The sequence below is a fragment of the Macrobrachium nipponense genome, chromosome 5 (assembly GCF_015104395.2).
Source record: "Macrobrachium nipponense isolate FS-2020 chromosome 5, ASM1510439v2, whole genome shotgun sequence".
Classification (NCBI taxonomy): Eukaryota; Metazoa; Arthropoda; class Malacostraca; order Decapoda; family Palaemonidae; genus Macrobrachium; species Macrobrachium nipponense.
This window is the reverse complement of record NC_061107.1, coordinates 123,994,142-124,015,289: the sequence shown is the minus strand read 5'-3', so window position 1 is coordinate 124,015,289 and position 21,148 is coordinate 123,994,142. Positions and strand designations below refer to the sequence as shown.

The 21,148-nt window shown below is 42.1% G+C and overlaps 1 protein-coding gene across 6 annotated transcripts in view; it reads left to right on the top strand.

Moving 5' to 3' along the window:
- The window catches only part of LOC135215616 (mediator of RNA polymerase II transcription subunit 8-like), a 53,199-nt gene extending 32,321 nt beyond the window's left edge, over positions 1-20,878 (top strand). For all 6 annotated transcript variants that reach the window (XM_064250518.1, XM_064250522.1, XM_064250519.1 and 3 more), the window contains exons 5-6: positions 5,347-5,581; positions 20,735-20,878. In XM_064250518.1, the coding sequence (XP_064106588.1) occupies positions 5,347-5,581; positions 20,735-20,811 (312 nt within the window). In that variant the 3' untranslated portion in view covers positions 20,812-20,878. The remainder of the gene's footprint in view (positions 1-5,346; positions 5,582-20,734) is intronic.
- Positions 20,879-21,148: the final 270 nt, after the last annotated feature.

Genomic DNA, 21,148 nt, shown 5'->3' with positions numbered 1-21,148 from the left:
AAAAAATTACTGTAATTATGTTACAAATGACGTTAAAAATAATAGGACCGATATATTTTTACATGACTATATCCTTATTCTCTATGGAGAAAAGATCGGCAAGGGCTTATACGGCTAAATTTAAGCTGTTAGTTGTAGGTGAAGTTGAAGAGAGAATGTTCATCTGCAAACAACTATTATCGTGCATCGGCAACATGTAAACTTCGGTATAGCACCATCAAACTCGACTGTAAACAAAATTTGAGAGAAATGTGTTTTAATCAAAATTATTTAGCATGAAAGAACATAGTATTCTGATGAAATAAAGTTAGAATATCAAATGGAATCTGTTGATTTTTTTTACACAATAAACATGCCCTCAGAGCCATCTATTAATGAAAAAAATAACTAAAATTCATTCACAACAATATGAATTCAAGTGATATTCTGACTTGAAAACACTTTGTATAACGTAAACTAACCTTGTCCCATATCAATAGAGTATCATGTGATTCATTTACGCTAACTAGAAGCAAGAAAATCGTTCTGATCGTACTTCAATACAGCAAAATAAACACCTCGCAATTGTCCTCAACTGATTTCCAAATGAAAACATCGATTGCTATTTTTGTATTTTATAATAGTACAACAATAGTAATATGAAAATACATACATTATTATTGGATGCAGTGAAGTAAAGCATAAATTTTTAAAAGATCCAAGGAAAAGATGCTTATTCATTATATTTGGCTTTTATCAAATGATACTAACATGTGAATGTTACATACACAAATTTTTTATCTCGTATGATGTGACCCCCTTAAAATTAGCTCCAAAATTAGGTCTTCAAAAGTTGCATGATAATGTGAGTATATATGGTATCTAGTCCCACCTATCCTACCCCACGACCTGACTATCACAACTGATTTTCAAGGGAAGGTTTTATAACTATCAGTGGCATTGTTGCCAACTGGCAGACAGAATAGGAGGTAACAGGGTTGCCAATGTGGTAAATTTTGGTGTGGTTTTGGGGGATTTAGGGCTAGATGAATTATAAATATTCCTTTTTCATTAAAAGGATATGTACAGTAGTACAGTACAGTAATGATAATATACAAGAAAGAGAGAGAGAAAGAGAGAAAAGATTAGGTCGTCACAGAAAAATGTTTTGCCTCGAGAACGGTGGCATACGAATTTCTTAATACTACATTTATGGTAGATGGTAAAGACAAACCAAAAATTTATGTAAACTAAGAACTTACCCTAGTATAAATAATTTTTTTAATCATAAATGTATGTGTACGTAATCACAAAAATACTAACATGACATACCAACAGAGCATTCTCCTTGGGGGTCATGTCCCATCGTTCTAAACCATTCTCGTATTTAAGATATTCTCTATACAATACTACTACGTACAGTAGACCCCCCCGTATTTGTGGGAAGTGGGTACCAGACCCCACTGCTAATAGCTGAAATCTGCAAATACTTTAAACCACCGAAAAAAATACTGAGGACTGCCTATATATTTTGATAGTTAAAACCCCCAAAACCCATCTAAAATGCTTATACCAGAGTATTTTAATAGTTTTATCACAAAAAGTGCATTTAGTCATGAAAATGATATGAAAACACAGTAATTTGTGAATATTTCTCAGTGAAAAATACTGTGAATATGTGAATTTACCGCAAAAAATGGGCACTAATATATGGTCCACAGAGAAATTCATGAATAGCCAAGTCACAAAACTGGAAGATATCAATACTATCCTACATAAAATGTAGGCCAAAGAAAATGGCATGTGAATGATAGGGGATACAGAAGAATATCAGTTGAAGGCTGGTCCTTAATTGTGCAACATGACTTTGGAATGATATTAGGCATTCTGCGATGATAGTTTGAGGTATATTTTTGTTTGAACTGTCAAGTTTGGCAATGAACTGTTAAAATAGGCAGTTGTAAGCATTTTAGGGGTGTATATAGCCTACTTAAGAGTAACAGTAGTAAGAGAGTACAGGCAGCCCCCAGTTAACGGCCATCGGGTTTTATGGTGCTTATCTAGTGATGTTGTTAGTGACTGGATTTTCAGCACCGCTATCCAGTTAACAGCAGTACAGATCTCCGGTTAATGACACCATTTTGTGGGTTATTAGTGCGGTTATCAGTGATTTTCGGGTAGCAGCATTGTCCGGAAACAGAACCTCCGCTGTTAACCAGGGACTATTTGCACTACCATTTAAGGTTATTTTGGGTGTTTTGAGGTGATGGGTGGGGATATATTTTTGTTTGAAATGATATTAAATTGTTTTAGCATTATAATTTAATATATATTTTTTTGAACTATCAAATTAAGCAGTGAAATGTAAAAATAGGCAGTTATAAACATTCTAGTATGAGGTATAAGGTGTTTGGCAGCTAGATGCCAGTTTTAAGCATTTTTAGAGGGGAATTTAGCATTTCCATGGATTGTAAAAGAAACCCATAAAATTACTGTGTATAATGTGCTTACTTAAAGTATTTAAATTTTATTTTACTCGATGCTCGAGTACTTTCAGGCCCTATCTGTGGCCCTTTTTCAAGAGATGTGACCACTCACTTACCACAAAGATCAGTCCCATTGACCATGAGCTCAGGATATCAGAGTGACAACAGGGGATTAGCAACTCTCAAAGAAACCAGAACAGCCATCATATAAATGAGAAGAGTTTCCAGAAGACTGCTGGGCCTTGACCCAGGCTGACAACCTACACATATCTTGAAAAAGGGTTACAGATAAAGCATGAAAGTACTTGAGTGTTGAGTAAAATAAAATGTAAATACTTAAGGGTAAACACGTTATACACAGTAATTTCGTGGGTTTCTTTTTCAACCTTCAGAAGAAAACTGAAAAAGTTTTTGTTTGATTTCCATGGCTTTTGCATTTCTGCATTAGGTTCTGGAACCTATTCCTGTATAAAAATGGGGGAGCATAGGTTTTTAGTTGCCACTGGCACTGCAAAGGAGTTCTCAGTTGCCACAGTGTCACATGGGAGTTCTTGATTGTCAAGGGTACCAAGTCAGCTTGTTCCATTGCTATGGGTACTGTGTACTGTTTCATGCTCTTCCTTGGTGCCACATAAGGGTTCTTGGCCACCAAGGGTGCATTGTAAAGGTTCTTGGCTGCCATGGGCACTACATAATGATTCATAATCTGTTTGTGACATGTAATGATTCTTATTTATGCCTTCCCTCTATTTTGTTTGATCCTTCAGGTTCTGAACAGGCTGATGAGTTCACAGGGTCTCAGGATGACTTTGGTAGTCCCTCTGTGGCTTCAGTCGGAATGGTTCCCAGATCTGCTGTTGTCGTCGTCAGAGATTCCGAGGGAGATTCCCCCTTGGCGGCACCTTCTGTGTCAGCCCCATGCGGAAAGGTTCCACTGGTCAGTAGAATCTGTCTCTTCACGGTTGGAGGCTATCAAGTATCTCCTCCAAGTGAGAGGCTTTTCTCAGAGTACAGCTGGGCACATGTCCAGCCGTCTTAGGAAGTCAACCTCCGCAGTTTACCAAGGAAAATGGGCGATCTACTTTTTAACCTTCTTCAGAGACGAGAAATGTTTGTCCGTTTCTGCTATTAGAGGCTACAGGGCGGCACTGAGTTTGGTGTTACGCCTTAAGGGTATCGACATCTCCTCTTCTTGGGAACTTTCCCTGCTAGTTAAGGGGTTTGAGCAGTCTAGTTCTAGAGAGCTCAAGCCTCCAACGTGGGATATTTCCTTGGTGCTTAAGAGCTTAACTAAGAGTCCATATAAGCCCTTGCGTTGCTCATCTGACAGGAACCTGACACTCAAGACAGTTTTCCTTTTGGCTTTGGCATCTTCCAAGAGGGTAGGAGAGCTCCACGGTCTGAGTTATGAGGTGAAGCACACCAGGGGTTGGAAGTTGGTGTCCTTCGAATTTGTCCCGGAATTCGTGGCCAAGACCCAAAATCCCTCGGTGCATGATGACAGGTTCACTTCGTTTTCCATTCTATCACTGACTGACTTTGTGGGTGGTGATGCTCAAGGGCTTTTGTTGTGCCCTGTCCGGGCCCTGCGTTGCTATCTTAAAAGGACTCGGCATCTTAGACCAGGCTGCCACAGACTTTTTTTAGCACAGGCCATACAAAGAAAGAGGTGTCTAAGAATACTATCTCTTTCTGGATACAGGAAGCCATCAGACAGGCATACTTGACTCTTGATGATTCCACCACCACGTCTGTGCAGGCTAGAGCACATGACGTTAGAGGTATTTGTCCCTCTCTGGCTTTCAAAAAGAACTTGGCTGTACATAGAGTGCTGAGTGCTGGTACTTGGTTACGCCAGTCCACGTTCACTTCCTCCTGTCTTAAGGATGTTACCCACAGATCTATGGACACATTTTTCCTGGGTCCTTTGGTGGCTGCCCAACAGGTTGTGTAACTCATAGTTGCCCTAAATAGGGCACCTTTGTATCTTACCTAGGACAATTGTGTGGATGAGAGAATGAGTTGGCTGGTCTCCTTCTTTCTCTTGTACCTTTCCTTATTCTTCAGGCGGTTTAAGGAATTGATACGTCATTTGCTGGACTGGTCTGATACAAGTGAGTAAGGTAGTCATACTGGGAGTGTGGTCGTGCAATATACAAATATCTTACCTGCTATTTGGTAGCATATGCTCCACTCCTTGGCAAGGAGGAGTTGGGAGTAATACAAACCCTGGTGTATTGGTTTGTTATTGGACAGTCAAAGTTTCTCTTTGGTTCCCTATACAATGGTTATCCCATATATCATTTTACGTTACTCAGGTTCTGAGTGGTTAGATATCAGTTTATCTAGCTTCTCAACGGGCTTCAGTCCCTCTCCAAGAACTCTTTCTTTTGAGAGCTGGACTGTTGGGTAGGCCCCCAGCCGGTCCTCCAAGTATGAGTCTACCCTATTGTTAAGACCGATGGTTTGTTCGTGTATGAACAAATGACAAATTTTCTGAGACAATTTCTATTTTTCATAGCTACAAACCTGAAGTCTTAACGTTATACTGCCCACCTCTAGCCGCCCCTCTGTTTATTAAGTCATCCTGAGTTGGGAAAGACTGGCGTAGCGGCGTCGTCCTTGACCAATCCTGGCCCGAGCTATGCATGTGTTGCCAGATATCACAAAATTCCTTGCTTTCATCTGCTTTTTAACCGGATCCAGCTAGGTGCTAGAAATTATCCTATTGTTAAGACCTCAGGTTTGTAGCATTGAAAAATACAAATTGTCATAGAAAATTTTTCATTTTAAAGAGCAACATAAAAGTAGTCTTTTCTAATAATGTTCTCTTAGTAATAGTGGTAAGTCTGTCTTTTTAATATTTTGTTTAACTTTCCAGAAACAAATAAATATCCATAACAAAGTTGTCAAGCATGTCCTTGATTTATTGAACACTGCACGGGAAGAGTGGGAGACCGAAACAGCTTCTCGCACGAATCAACCCCAGACTTGTTCTTTTAATGACACACAAATGTTGATTGCTGCCATGGGCACAGGGAAAGGCATCAAGACCATCCCAGGCAGAGCTCCCATGCCAAGGCCATCTCCAACCATGCCTCAGCAAGCACCTCAAAGTAAGATAACAAACCTTGTAATGAATGTCTTAAAATTTCAAAGATTGTGAATTTTGTAAGTTATGATTTTAACATAAAAAACTACTTAAGCTGAACATTGACATTGATGCAAAAAATTTCAATTTGTTCATGAAACTTACTTGGCAGATATATATATAGCTGTATTCTCCGAAGTCCGACAGAATTTCAAAACTCGCGGCACACGCAGTGGGCGGCCAGGTGGTAGTACCCATTCCCGCCGCTGGGAGGCGGATATCAGGAACCATTCCCATTTTCTATTCATATTTTTTCTGTCGCCGGTCGGTAAACACCTGTTTACAGACCTCCGCCCAGGATTTTTGGATTTTGACTCGTTATAAGTATCTGGATTGACTTTTGGTTTTGACTCTGGATTGTTGGATGGCGTACGCGATAGTGGACTGTTTTTGGATTTTGGATTGGCTTTTCTATGAACGTGATGTCGGGATCAAGTTCAGTGAGCTTCAGAGTGTGTGTGAGAAGTGATTGCAAGGTGAGGCTACCGAAATCATCGGTAGACCCCCACACAGTATGTATGGGGTGTAGGGGGCATGTTTGTTTGCTGGTTGATCGTTGCATTGAATGCAAAAGTTTGACTGAGGATGAATGGAAGGTGTATGAATCCTATCGGCGTAAGTTGGAGCGCGATAGGATCAGGAGGTCTTCCTCTATGAGCGGTTCTACGAAAGGTAAGGGAAGTAACATTTCTCCTATTTTAACACCAGTAGAATTTGCTTCACCTAATCCTGTGTTGTTGCCTGAGGGCCCTAGTTCTGTGTCTGGAGAAGGTAATGCCCTTTCTCTGATTCTAGAGTCATTACGCACTCTAGAGTCCAAAGTGTTGGCCCTTGAAAACGGCTCGAGTAAGTGTGTGATCGTGCCCCTAGTGTTGTGGAGGGGGCGTCAGATCGGCCCCATAATGCCTCTAGGTCTAGACCTCTGTCGGACTCCCAGAACTCTAGGAGTGGGCATGTCGAAAGCCGCAAGAGGGTTACGGGGGCTCCCCAACCGATCTGGCGTCCCTTCGGCAGGACCTGTTGCTACTTCCCAGGCTGCCAAGGAGCGTGCTCAGGCTCGCATCCTTAAGGACTGTTTTTTCGTCCTCCGAGGCGCCCTCCCCGCGCAAGGGGTGGAGCGCTCGGAGTGACTCGCGTCCGTTGAAAAGGACTTTTCCTAGGGAGGACGCTTTACGTCCCCTCCCCTCTCTCCGCTCTCGTTGCGGTCTTCGCCTGCGTCGTATGACGCGTTTCCTCCACAGAAGAGAGGTAGGACGTCGTCCGAGGACGACGCTGAGAAGCGCTTCTCTCGCGCCTCGGAGAGGCAGGTTGCTGTACCTTTGAGAAGGAAGGAGGCGTCCCCCCGCCCCTCGTCTTCTCGCAGGCGCAGCCCTTCACCTCCTCTCGGTTCTTCACCTACGAAGAGTATTCTTGCGTCGCTTCAAGACCAATTGTCGGCCTTAATGGCTCGGAAGACTCGCCCAGCAGCAGTTGAGCCTAAGCGAAGGAAGGACGCTAGACTGCCTGTCAAGAGGACGAGGCAGTCTCCTTCTCTGTCTCCTCGTTCGTCTCTGTCTCCGCCCGCACGTCAGGACGCCTTTGAGGACGCTCGACAGGACGCCTTGGAGGACGCTTTTGAAGACGCTCGGCAGGACGCTTTTGAAGACGCTCGTCGGGATGTTTTGCTTGACGCTTTGCCTGTGGAGAAGGCTTTCGAGAGCGCTCAGAAGGACCGCTTTGAAAGCGAAAGCTGGACGCTTGAGCGTGAAACGTAAGGACGCTCCTCGAGAGAGACTAAGAGTATCCTCTCTTGACGCGCAGCGCGGTCAGGACGCTCTTCGTGGTTCGAGCTCTAAAGATCGACAGAAGGTCGGTCGCTTTGAAGAGGCTGATGTTAGTCTTCCTCGAAAGCCTTTGTTGAAGGCTAGACCCTTGGGCGCACGCCCTCTCCAGAGGTTCAATCTCCTTTGCCTCTTCGGGAGGAAGGAGAGCTTAGTAGTCCGGCGGACTCAGTGGAGGAAGAACAGCCGTCAGTTTCGTCGGTTTCCGACTACAAAAGGGCAAGTCGACTTTCGCCCTTCCTCCTTCAAGACTCAGTGGGAAAGGCGGCATTTGGTATGAGACCAAATCTGAAGTAGGAGTTAAGATCCCGTCTTCTTCCCAAGGGGACTTTGCTAGTCTGGTAGACGCCCAGAAGAGATCCCTTTTATCGTCCGCTAAGATTTCATGGACACCAACGGAGATCGACCATCACATGAAAGGTCTGTTAAAGACTCTGGAAGTCTTTAACTTCCTAGACTGGTGCCTAGGAGTCCTGGATCTTCAATCTAGGAGTCCTGATTCTTTGAGTCTGGGGGAGCTGTCCAATGTGTTGTCATGCATGGACAAGGCCGTCAGGGATGGTTCGGAAGAGTTAGTGTCTCATTTCGGCACTGCTTTCCTCAAGAAGAGAGCGCTTTTATGCAATTTTACAGCGAGGTCTGTTTCTGCATCGCAGAAAGCAGAGCTTCTCTTTGCACCTCTTTCGAGCCATCTCTTCCCCCAGGCTATGGTAAGGGACCTGGCAGTGAGCCTACAGAGAAGGCTACCCAGGATCTCTTGGCCCAGTCTTCAAGACGTCCCGCAGTCCCTATCACGTCGTCGTCTGGACGACCTCCTAGGAAGGTTAAACCCTTTCGTAGCGCTCCTCCCTCGAGAGCTGCTCCTCGAGGGAGAGGACTTGCAAGAGGAAGAGGTTCCTTCAAACCTAAATCCTCTAAGTGAGAAGAAAGTCCTTCAGATGCCTGTCGGAGCCAGGCTAAAGTTCTTTGCGGGTGCGTGGAGAGAGAGAGATACAGATGCGTGGTCCCTCAAGATAGTGGAACAGGGGTACAAGATCCCCTTTGTGGACCCTCCTCCTCTTTCTACGACTCCCAGAGATCTTTCCCGTCGTATCAAGGGGAGAAACAGCAGGTTCTTTTAAATCTTTTGGATCAAATGATCATGAAAAGAGCGGTGGAGCAGGTCTTAGACCTGGGGTCACCAGGATACTACAACAGACTTTTCCTGGTACCAAAGCAGTCGTCGGGGGGTGGCGTCCAGTCTTGGACGTAAGCAGCCTGAATCTTTTCGTAGAAAAGAAAAAATTCAAGATGGAAACACCTCAGTCGGTTCTAGGAGCCTTAAGACCGGGCGACTGGATGGTGTCCTTGGACCTACAGGACGCATACTTTCACGTGCCTATCCACCCTCTTTCAAGAAAGTTTCTGAGGTTTATGCTAAGGGACAAAGTTTGGCAATTCCGAGCCCTTTGTTTCGGTTTAAGCACGGCTCCGATGGTATTTACCATGCTCATGGAAAACGTAGCGAGATGGTTACATTCTGCAGGAATAAGAGTGTCCCTGTATCTCGACGATTGGCTGATCAGAGCATCGTCAGAAGAAAGGTGTCTGAAGGACCTTCACTTCACTTTGGCTTTGGCGAAGTCCCTGGGACTTCTGGTCAACCTTGAAAAGTCTCATCTGACCCCAACACAGTCCATCGTGTATCTGGGGATTCAGATGGATTCAGTGGCTTTTCGAGCGTTTCCGTCCCAGGAACGACAGCTGCAAGGCTTAGAGAGAGTTTCGGCCTTCCTGGGGAAGGAAGCTTGCTCGGCGAGGGAATGGATGAGTCTGCTGGGAACCATTTCCTCGCTGGAAAAGTTTGTTTCCCTGGGAAGACTACACCTCAGACCTCTCCAGTTTTTCTTAGCAGACGAATGGAGAGTCAGAGAGGATCTGAATGCGACCCTTTTCATCACCAAATCGGTGAAGAACCATCTAAGATGGTGGTTAGATCCTCGGAAGTTTCGAGAGGGGTTGTCCCTAAAGCTTCTGAGCCCAGACCTAGTGTTGTTTTCCGACGCCTCGGTGTCGGGATGGGAGCAACACTGGGAGGGAGGAAGTGTCAGGCACCTGGAGGGGGGAACAGGTGTCCTGGCACATCAATGTAAAGGAACTAGCGGCGGTTTTTCTGGCGCTACAGTTCTTCCAACAAAAGGTTGCAGAGAAAGTAGTCCAAGTCAACTCGGACAACACCACAGCCCTGGCGTACCTAAAGAAGCAGGGAGGTACACACTCCCGTCCTCTGTTTTATTTAGCGAGGGAGATTCTGCTGTGGGCAGATGCGAGACGGATAAGGATCCTGACGAGATTTATCGCAGGAGTCCAGAACGTCAGAGCAGACCTTCTCAGCCGACAAGATCAGATCCTGCCGACGGAATGGACGTTGCACCAGGACGTCTGTCGAGAGCTCTGGAGACTGTGGGGGTGTCCGTTAGTCGACCTATTTGCGACGTCGAGAACAAAGAGGTTGCCTCTTTATTGCTCCCCTGTGCTGGATCCGGGAGCAGTCGCGATAGACGCTCTGCTCTGGGACTGGACGAACCTAGACTTGTATGCCTTCCCGCCATTCAAGATCATGGGGGAAGTAGTAAGGAAGTTCGCGGCATCGGAGGGGACGAGGTTGACCCTGATCGCCCGATGTGGCCCGCGAAAGAATGGTTCACGGAGGTAATGTCATTCATCATAGACTTTCCGAGGACCTTGCCCTGGAGGAAAGATCTACTCAGACAGCCCCACTTCGCAAGATATCACCGAAACCTCTCCGCTCTGGGTCTGACTGCGTTCAGACTATCGAAAAGCTGGCCAGAGCGAGAGGTTTTTCTAAAGCAGCTGCAAAGGCGATCGCCAATGCTAGGAGAACGTCCTCGAGAGCTGTTTACCAGTCGAAGTGGGCTTCCTTCAGGGCATGGTGTAGAAAGGAGGGAATTTCCTCTTCCACTACCTCTGTGAGCCAGATAGCCGATTTCCTGCTATTTTTAAGAAATGTACAGAAGCTGGCTGTCCCGACCATCAAGGGATATAGGAGTATGCTGTCGGCAGTCTTCCGACACAGAGGACTTGACCTGTCTGATAACAGGGATCTTCACGATCTCCTGAGATCATTTGAGACATCCAAGATACCTCAGGCGAGGCCTCCTTCTTGGAACTTGGATTTAGTCCTTAGACTTTTAATGTCGAGTCCTTTCGAACCTCTACATGAAGCGTCTCTTAGGAACTTGACTAAGAAGGCTCTTTTCCTAACTGCTCTGGCGACGGCGAAGAGAGTTAGCGAAATTCAGGCCATTTGTAAGAGAGTGGGCTTCAAAGGGGACAATGCTGTCTGCTGTTTGAGTCCCACTTTCTTAGCAAAGAATGAAAACCCGTCGAACCCTTGGCCAAGGAGCTTTGAAATCAAGGGTATGACAAGCCTTGTGGGCCAAGAACCTGAGAGAGTCCTGTGCCCTGTCAGGGCTCTAAAGTTTTATGTCCACAAGACTAAAGAAGTACGAGGTCCCTCAGATAATCTCTGGTGTTCGGTTAAACGACCCGATATACCATTATCCAAGAACGCTTTGGCGTTCTTTCTGAGGGACGTCATTAAAGAGGCTCATTCGTCTTCCACACAGATCGATTTGAGCCTCTTGCGAGTGAAAGCTCACGAGGTCAGAGCTGTCGCAACCTCGCTTGCCTTCCAAAGGAACATGTCGATCAAGGACATCCTTGACGCCACCTTTTGGAGGGAGCAATTCAGTATTCGCCTCACACTACTTGAGAGATGTGAGAACGATATACGAGGACTGTTGTTCTCTTGGGCCATACGTTTCTGCAGACACAGTCTTGGGGGCTGAAGGTAGCTCTCTCCCTATCCCTTAGTTAGGTTTAGGTTAGGTTTTAGTTGTTGTGGTTGGTTGTGGTGAGGCTTTGGTGAAGACCTCCCATCTCTTAGCTTAGTGTTCAGGGGGTCTTGGATAGTTGGTCAGGTGGTGGTCAGTTGCTTCGTTGCCCTCATTTGTATGGCTCTATGCTCTTGTCACATTGAGGTCACGTCCCCGTTGACAGAGCATCCAGAGCGCACCAGCACTACAGGTCTCCACCTGGCTGGCAACTCTGATTAAGCACAAGCAGGCTGAAGTGACAGTAATCACAGAGTCTACTTTGCTAACAGGTGAGGAACCAAGGTGTATATCATCTACTTAATTTAAGTTTCCTACAAATCCTATTCTGTCTCTTCCCACCATCCGAAGGTGGGATTCAGCTATATATATATCTGCCAAGTAAGTTTCATGAACAAAATGTTATTGTTATAATACAATTAAGTTTGTTCATACTTACCTGGCAGATATATATAATTAAGTGCCCACCCACCTCCCCTCAGGAGACAGTGGCACTGATAAAATATGAATAGAAAATGGGAATGGTTCCTGATATCCGCCTCCCAGCGGCGGGAATGGGTACTACCACCTGGCCGCCCACTGCGTGTGCCGCGAGTTTTGAAATTCTGTCGGACTTCGGAGAATACAGCTATATATATATCTGCCAGGTAAGTATGAACAAACTTAATTGTATTATAACAATAACATTTTTTTTCTTTATAACTGGTCTCTTAGTAGTAAAACAGTATATCAACTCAGGGTACTCTGGTAACATGATACAGTATTTTCATTATGACTTTGCAAAGTATATGGGGGAACTCATCTCCATTACCCGACCACATACCATTGGTGATAGAATTTGGTTTTACATAATTAACTTACCAAGTAATTACATAGCTAACAGTTTCCAGCCCTAGCAGCTAAAATTCGGATTTGTCTGTAAACAAAGACATCACAGTCTTGATTAAATCTTTGAATACAAGCAAAAGAGGAAAATATTCAGTGGCCTGGAATCTAGTTGTGGTGTTAAAGTGGCTTTCAGGCACCCTTTTGAACCATTGGAAGATGCCTCATTCAGAAACCGGACAAAGAAGACGCTCCTTTTAATAGCCTTAGCTACAGCAATAAAAGTAAGTGAACTTCAGGTTATGGATAGGAGAATCCAGTTCTCTGGAGGAGACGTGATCTGTTCATTATCTCTTAATTTTCTTGCCAAAAACAAGAATCTTATTGGGCCCTAGCCTCGTTCTTTTGTAATTAAGAGTATCAGAATTACTAGGGCCTGAAGAAAAGGAGAGAGTCCTCTACCCAGTGAGAGCCCCGAGTTCTACTTGGAAAGGATGGAGAAGACTAGAGGCCCTTCCAGTAATTTATGGATGTCAGTAAAAGAGCCCATACATCCTCTTTCTAAGAAGGCCCTATCATTCTTCTTAAGGGAAGTGATTAGAGAATCACTTTATCAAATAAGTGAAGAATATTCTAAAGGATAAAGCGCACAAAATCAGAGCGATTTCCACTTCTTTGTTATTTAAGAAGAACCTTTCCCTGATGATCATCCTTCAAGCAACTTTCTGGAGATGTAAGTCAGTTTTTGCATCACACTATCTAAAAGAGATAGAAACAGTGTATATACCTTGATTTATGGTTGTGTGTCTTTGGGGGTCTTGGGGTTACTTGGTACCAGGATACCCTCCAGTTGTTTTGGTGAAGGGCTGGAATTTAGTTTTTTGGTATAGGTAACATTGTTGATCTGGTCTTTGTTGGTACTGCGCCCTGGGCAGGGGCATTATGTGCTTAATCTTGCAAGCGATTAGACCATAGGCTTTGCTTCAAAGCTCCCACTAAGGTTGTAGGCAACCTGGGTCAAACCACCCAGCCTCTACCACGTAAGATGAGCGCTGACCAGAGGCAGTATTTTCTTACAGCAGCTCTCTTACAAGGTAAGGAAACAACAAGCATTTCAGAGTTATGAACCCTATTCAGTTCACAAATTCATTATCACATAATGGTTTGGGGTAGAGTAGTCCATGTATCCCACCTCCTGTCAATGTGGAATCAGCTATGTAATTACTTGGTAAGTTACTTATGTAAAAAAGACATTTTTATGGTAAAATGTTTCATATATTTACCAAGTAATGACAAAATGGGAGCCCGACCTCCTCCCCCACACATGGATGATTACACTGTTTTCAAGGTCTAACATATGATACCTGATTTTTGGCCAGTTTTTTTGCACTGAATCCAAAAACCATGCTCATTTTATTCAATCAGATCAAGTTAATGAAATATTAGCACATAAAAATTATCCTAAATTCCAATCTATTTGTAGGTGAATGAAACACAATATTAAAAAAATTAGACTGATTTATTCACAGAAGGCATACAAAATATTTTGATTACATAGCAAGTAAAGTATAATGAACTAAGGAAGCTACTCATGGATGAATGGTCTCTTCAGGGGCTTCCGTTTGTACTGAGCAGGCTCCACATCCCTCTTGAGGCACCAGCAGTAGTCGGCCAGAAAGTTGACATTCCATTGGCCTTGATAGCGTTCCTCCATATCACTGATATCTTGGTGAAAGTGCTCACCCTGTTTTTTACTGAAGTCTCCACAATTCTCTGGAAAATAGTCCAGATGAGACCAGAGGAAGTGCATTTTCACTGACATGTGGGCACCAAGTGGGCAGAAATTCCCCATTAACTCATCAACCACCTTCTGATACTGGGAACTTCTGTGGTTGCCAAGGAAGTTTGCAATGACTGACCTGAAGGACAATCAGAAAGAGAGTTTAGCAGGATTTAGTGCATCATCAAAACTAGCGTTCTTGATGAGTTCCCTTATTTGAGGACCATCACATATACCTGCCTTAAGTTTCTCCATGTTTTTTTGTTGAAACTCCTGATGGAGGAAAGCAAATTCTCTACCTTCCCTGTCCAATGCCTTTATAAAGTTCTTCATAAGGCCGAGTTTGGAACAGAACGTTGTGTGACCCAGGATTTAATCCTTGTCTTGATGGCCTCTCTTGTCTGACATAATGTTGGTCATCAGCACAGCTATACCATAAGCACAGAATGCATGGATACTTGTTTAACCACCTTGAAGTCCTAGGATGAGTCCAGCAAGTTTGAGATCTCCACAGATCAACCATTTATGTTCTTGGTAGTTCAAAGCAGACAACAGACGTTCCATGCTTTTGTGGGATTCTTTCATTTCAACTGAGTGCCCAACAGGGATCGATGAAAACTTATTTCTGTTATTCAGAAGAACTGCCTTGAGACTTCTGTTAGATGAGTCAATGAAAAGTCTCCATTCCATAGCATCATACTTCAGACCAAGTAATTCAATCAGGTGAGCAATATTGTTACAGTAGACTAGTGAGATGCTTTATCAGACATGAAGAATTTTCTAAATTCTCTCTCGCGGTCTTAATACCAACAGAATGTTGTTCTTGGTGCCAGTAGACGTTTCTCTTGAAGACGAGAACCCAGTAGCCGGGCAGACTCCTTGGAAAGGTTCAGGTCTCGTGTCAGGTCATTGAGTTTGGCTTGGGTTAAAGGCACCGGGTTGGTCGTCCTCTTCTGGCCTGTATGCACCACACTCAGCTGTATCAGTCATGTCACTAGGTTTGGAATCAGAACTAGATTCCATTGGACGTATGGTACGTCAACGAAAAAAAGTTTTTTTAAAAATTTGCGGAAAAATAGTTATAGGCCTACTAGGTGAAAACTTTTGAATCACGCGCCTTGGGGGATGCTGGGAGCTCACGGATCAAGGCGTTGTTTTGTTTACAATCGTTACCCAGGAGCGCAAGTGCGAACTTCTTTCTTCTCGCACTAAAAAAGCATCAGCAAGTGAGCGCCGAAGCAGAAAATTTTGTTATTTCAGAAAATCACAGCGCGCTTAATTTTCAAGATTAAGAGTTAATTTTTGGCTCCTTTTTTTTTCATTGCCTGAAGTTTAGTATGCAACCATCAGAAATGAAAACAAAATATCATATATAAATATTGGAATATATGAAAATGCGAAAAAAAATTCATATATAATTGTATATAAATCGCGCTATGAGCAAAACGGTTAAAGCTAATGAGTTAATTATTTTTTCGCTGTATTGTACACTAAGTTGTGATGATTTTGGTATGTAACAAATTGTAAAAGGATCAAAGCAACACAGAAAGTATTATCACAATATGATGCATGAATTCGTAACGCGCGTACGTAAAAAAAAGCTGTTTTCAAAAATTCACCATAAATCGAAATACTGTGCTAGAGACTTCCTGTTTGTTGCAAAATGAAGGTAATTAATTGAATATTATACTATACTGTAAGTGTTGTAGCTTACAATTGCAGTTTTCGACCATTTCGGTCGAGTTAAAGTTGACCGAAGGTCGAATTTTGTCTATTTATCGTGATTTATATGAAAATATTTCAAAACTTATAACTGCTACAACCATGGGTTGTTTTTAGTTGTATTCTACATGAAATTGCACACATTTTCATATATAAAACTTTATGTAACGGCTAATTTAAAACGGTGCAAACATTACGACAATCGGACAAAAAAATTTATGATTTTTTCGGAAGAGTTACAGCGCGAACGTAAGGAAAAAGTTTTTTTCATAAATTCACCATAAATCGAAATATTGTGCTAGAGACTTCCAATTTGTTGCCAAATAAAGGTAAATGATTGAATATTACTAGAATGTAATAGTTTTAGCTTTCAATTGCGTTTTTTGACCATTTTGGTTGAGTCAAAGTTGACCAAAGGTTGAAATTTTGGCACTTCGTTATTTATATGAAAATATTTCAAAATTGATAAATGCTACAACCATGGGTTGTTTTTTGTTGTATTCAACATGAAATTGTGCACATTTTCACATATAAAGCTGTATGTAACGGCTAATTTAAATGGTGCCAACATTACGACAATCGGACAAAAAAATTCCGATTTTTTCAGCAATTACTGCGCAGACGTAGGAAAATTTTTTTTCTAAAATTCACCATAAATCAAAATATTGTGCTGGAGACTTCCAATTTGTTGCAAAATGAAGGTAAATGATTGAGTATTACTAGAATGTAAGAGTTTTAGCTTACAATTGTGGTTTTTCTCCATTTCGGTAGAGTCAAAGTTGACCAAAGGTTGAAATTTTGGCACATCGTTATTTATATGAAAATATTTCAAAACTGATTAAAAGCTGCAAATCCATGGGTTGTTTTTTTTTGTGTTGTATCCTACATGAAATTGGTGCACACTTTCCATACTACAAAAATTTATGTAATGGGCTCATTTAAAAATGAAATAGTGGCAAACATTACGAAACAATCGGAACTTAAAAAAGTTTATGATTTTTACGGAACAGGAGTTTACCAGCGCGGACGTAAGGAAAAAGTTTTTTTCATAAATGTTCAACCATAAATCCGAAATATTGTGCCTAGCGACTTACCAATTTGTTGCACAATAAAGGTAAATGATTGAATATTACTACAATAAATAAGAGTTTTAGCTTGCAATTTGCGTTTTTTCGGACCATTTGGGTAGAGTCAAAGTTGACGGAAGGTTGGAAACTTTTGGGCAACATCGTCATTTATATAAAAATATTTCAAAACTGATAAAAGCTACAACCATGGGTTGTTTTTTGTTGTATCCTACATGAAATTGTGCACCTTTACATATACAAAACTTTATGTAATGGCTCATTTAAAATAGTGCAAACATTACGACAATCGGACTAAAAAATTTATGATTTTTACGGAGGAGTTACCGCGCGGACGTAAGGAAAAAGTTTTTTTCATAAATTCACCATAAATCGAAATATTGTGCTAGAGACTTACAATTTGTTGCACAATAAAGGTAAATGATTGAATATTACTACAATATAAGAGTTTTAGCTTACAATTGCGTTTTTCGACCATTTGGGTAGAGTCAAAGTTGACGGAAGGTTGAAATTTTGGCACATCGTCATTTATATAAAAATATTTCAAAACTGATAAAAGCTACAACCATGGGTTGTTTTTTGTTGTATTCTAAATGAAATTGCACACATTTTCATATATAATACTCTATGTAACAGCTAATATAAAATGGTGCAAAAATGATGTCAAAGTGACAAAATAATTTCTCTGAGATGTGTCGCTGATGCTTTTTAGTGCGAGAAGAAAGAAATTCGCGCTTGCGCGCCTGGGTAACGATTGTAAACAAAACAACAGCTTGATCTGTGAGCGCCCAGCATCCCCCAAGGTGCGTGATTCAAAAGTTTTTGCCTAGTAGGCCTAGAACTATTTTTCAGCGAATTTTTAAAAAACTTTTTTTCGTCAACGTACCATACGTTGATTCGGCACCCGACAGACAATTTTTGCCGACGTTTAATACGTCCAATCGGCGTTAAAGGGTTAATCAGTATTAATATTTGAAAGTTAGTAAATTATTTTTGTACCATAAAAATGTATTTAGTCATGAAAATAACATGAAAATACTCTAATTAGTGAATATTTATCATTGGAAAAACCCACTAATAGGGAAATTTCCCACAAATAATGGGTAGATATGTCCAGAGAAAAATCCTGGAATAGGTGAGTCTGTGAATCTCGAGAATGTGAATACAGGGGGTTGACTGTACCTCCAAAGCCTTGAAGATGTTCCTGGTCAAGTGGTTGAACCCTGAAGAAGAGGATAACCTGACCTAAGTGATGAAGAAGGCAGAGACTACCAGAGAGGGGGCCTGCTCAGTGGCATAGAAACAGAAAATTCTTGACCAAATTACAAGGAGGAAAAGCTTTGCCTGGTTCTCTCTTAGAGGCCAACTGTCCACTTCATGAAGAGCCTTCTTCACAGAAGATAAAAGCACCAATTTTGGAAGAGAAGTATGATCTGACGGAGGTTTCCTCATAAGCAAAGTTGATGCAGGTGAGGCTGGTTTTGCTTGAACAAAGCAGAGTAAGCTGAAGTAGGAGCAGCATCTTGACCAAAATCCTGCTCCTCAAAACGGGAGAAAACAATGTATCTTTAATCTTTAGCCTTGGTGATAATTGGAGTTTTTAAAAAATGTCCTGATTTCATCCAACTGGCACCTAAGGGGGGCAAGAGAAGTCTCTCCTTGCGCTGAAGAATGTGGCTGCTGAGGAACAGAGGCTGGTGCCAAAACTGCAAAAGCTGACACCTTGAGTCTGAAGGTGGAAGTTGAGCTGTCTGCAGCGGGAGCCTCGCCTGCATAAGTGAGGCCTCCTGGTGCTTGGGTGCCAAAAGCGGATGATCTAGATACAAAACAGGCTTTGGAGTGTCCCTAAATGAGCAGGTGGACGAGTCGAAGAATTAGAAGCCAAAACAGTGAAACTGCAAGAGGGTTGAGGACTAATACTAGTCTCCTTATGCCTTTTGGTTGGAGGTGAGGAGCTGTCTGTGCCAGTAGGGTGTCTTTAGCAGGTGCAAAGAGACCTGGTAGCACAGTTGGCACTTCTTGCTTGGACTGTCGTCTTCGGAATCAGATGACAGACGATGTGCACTTAAAAAGACGCCTTTCCAATGGTGCTTTGTTAATCCTGGGAATGGGCAATAGGCTCGACGGGGGGGGCGACTACCCATGGGCAAACCCCAACTGATATACCTTGGAGCCTCAGTATGTCTTCTCCCTGATGTGGGAGAGTGGGACAGGGACCTTCATCCAGGACTGTCGATGGGACAGATAGCCATCTTCTTAACACTAACACTTGACACTAGATTTTTCAACAAAGGCACTGAATGAAGAACCCAACTCCATCACTGCATGTGCTAAAAACTTTTGATCGAACCTTGATTCAAGGTTGGCAATGGCCATTGGGATCAGAAGCACAGAAACCTGCAAAGGTGTAGGAGAGCTACAGATGGGAAAAGAGGAAGGTGAGAAGAAGAAAAAACAGTAGGTTTTACATTGCTTATTCCTTGACTAGGCTGTAAATCAGTCTTGGTTTGGCTTTTAACAGCTGCTTTCCTTTTCCTGTCTTTATCAAGTTTTTTTCAAATGGAATTAAATACCTTCCACTTTTTCTCGAACCAGTCTTGACATCCTGGACAAGCGTTAGCCTTATTGCAATCTTGCCTCCTACACTTGACACACTTAGTGTGAGAATCATAGCAAGACTTGGGTAATCTAGTTAGTGTGAGAATTATAGCAAGACTTAGATAACCTAGCTCTACAACCCTAAGTGCAAAACCTAACAATTGAAGTGCTAGAGTAAGACATTTCAAAAAGCTAATATTAAAGCTAACCAAAGCTAACAAAAACAAAGCTTTAAAGGCTATAACAAGAACCAAGTACCTCACTAAACTGAAGGAAATACCCATAAACATCCAAAAAATGATGAAGCAGACTGCAGGGAAACTGCTGATGTTGGTCAGAATAAGGCAGCAAATGAATTGAAGCTGTTCCTCCCAGTACCTGGAAAGTGGGCAGGGCTGGTTACCTACACCCACACAGTTAATTAGCACTACCGCAAAGTTTGAATGTTTAGACTAACATAGGCAGATATCTTTAGCTATATAATTTCTTGTTAAGTTACTTCTACAAAACTGATGGTTGTATATATAGCTTTGTCACAGACTTAGACTCAACCTAGCCTTTTTCTAATTAATGTTGCTTACACCCATTCATTTGAAAAGGTCCAGAAGTCTTAGAGTTGAGCACACTTGTGTTCAGCATGTCAGGAGCAGGGATTCCTTCCTCTGCTCTACTCGACCTGGAAGGAAGGAGGACCAGGTGTGGCGATCAACCAGTAAGTTCAGCTTACTCAGATACCTCCCACCAAGGAAGTATGTCTTCCTCATGTAAAGACCAATGGTTTGTATATTGTTTAGGAACAAATGCCAAATTCTGAACATAATTTGTATTTTCCTAACTATACAAACCTGAGGTCTTTACATTTACTGCCCATCTCATGCCAAACACCCCCCCCCACCCCACCCATTGTGATATATGGGCTGAAAGGCTAAGTGAATGCATACTGTGTGGGTGGGCAGGACTCCCACCAGGCAGATGGTAGTTAACTGCCTTACTACCTTGTTTGAAAGTTAAGTAGGTTTTTCCAGCTACTCTGAAGCAAATTCCTTATGTAAAGACCTCAGGTTTGTATAGTTAGGAAAAAACAAATTACTTTTAAATTTGTTGTTTTTACTTTATTTTAGCTGTACCTGATGACCTATAGTATTGTATTTGAAGTAGAATTGATAACTATAGTTGTTATACTAAGCTGTATGAATCAGTAAATGATGATGCAAACATTTGACCTTTCAGTGGGCTCATTACCTTTGTCATAGAAGGTACTTTTTGCACTCCTTAGCTACACAGGTCTCATCTGCATTGTATGGCAGTTTAGGTTAAACTAAAGCTATGAGTTATATGCTGTGAAATTTTGAAATTTCTCTATACGTACTTATATTTTTGTTTCTGTTACAGTCGCAACAAGCAAAGCTGTCAGCGCAGTCAAGACTAATATCAAAGCTGCAACAACTATGCATCCATATGGACGCTAATTTGTAAACTATGTACCCTTAAGTTTAATTGTACTAACTAAGTCTTAAGAGTTAATATATTCACAAAGTTTTTGTTTCACTCTTCACCTAAACTGAATTAAATAAATTTTAATAATGTATTGCCTTATTCCAGGAAGTGTGGCTCATTCTTGTTTTAATTACAGTATGTTTAAATTGAATACTTTTATTAAAGATATATACTAGTAAATGTAATAGAAATATCCTTGGAAATACAGCCAAATATATGTTACAGTATGTCCAAATTGAATAATTTTGTTAGAGATATAGTAAATACAATAGAAATATTCTTGGAAATATAGCCAAACATATTCCCTAT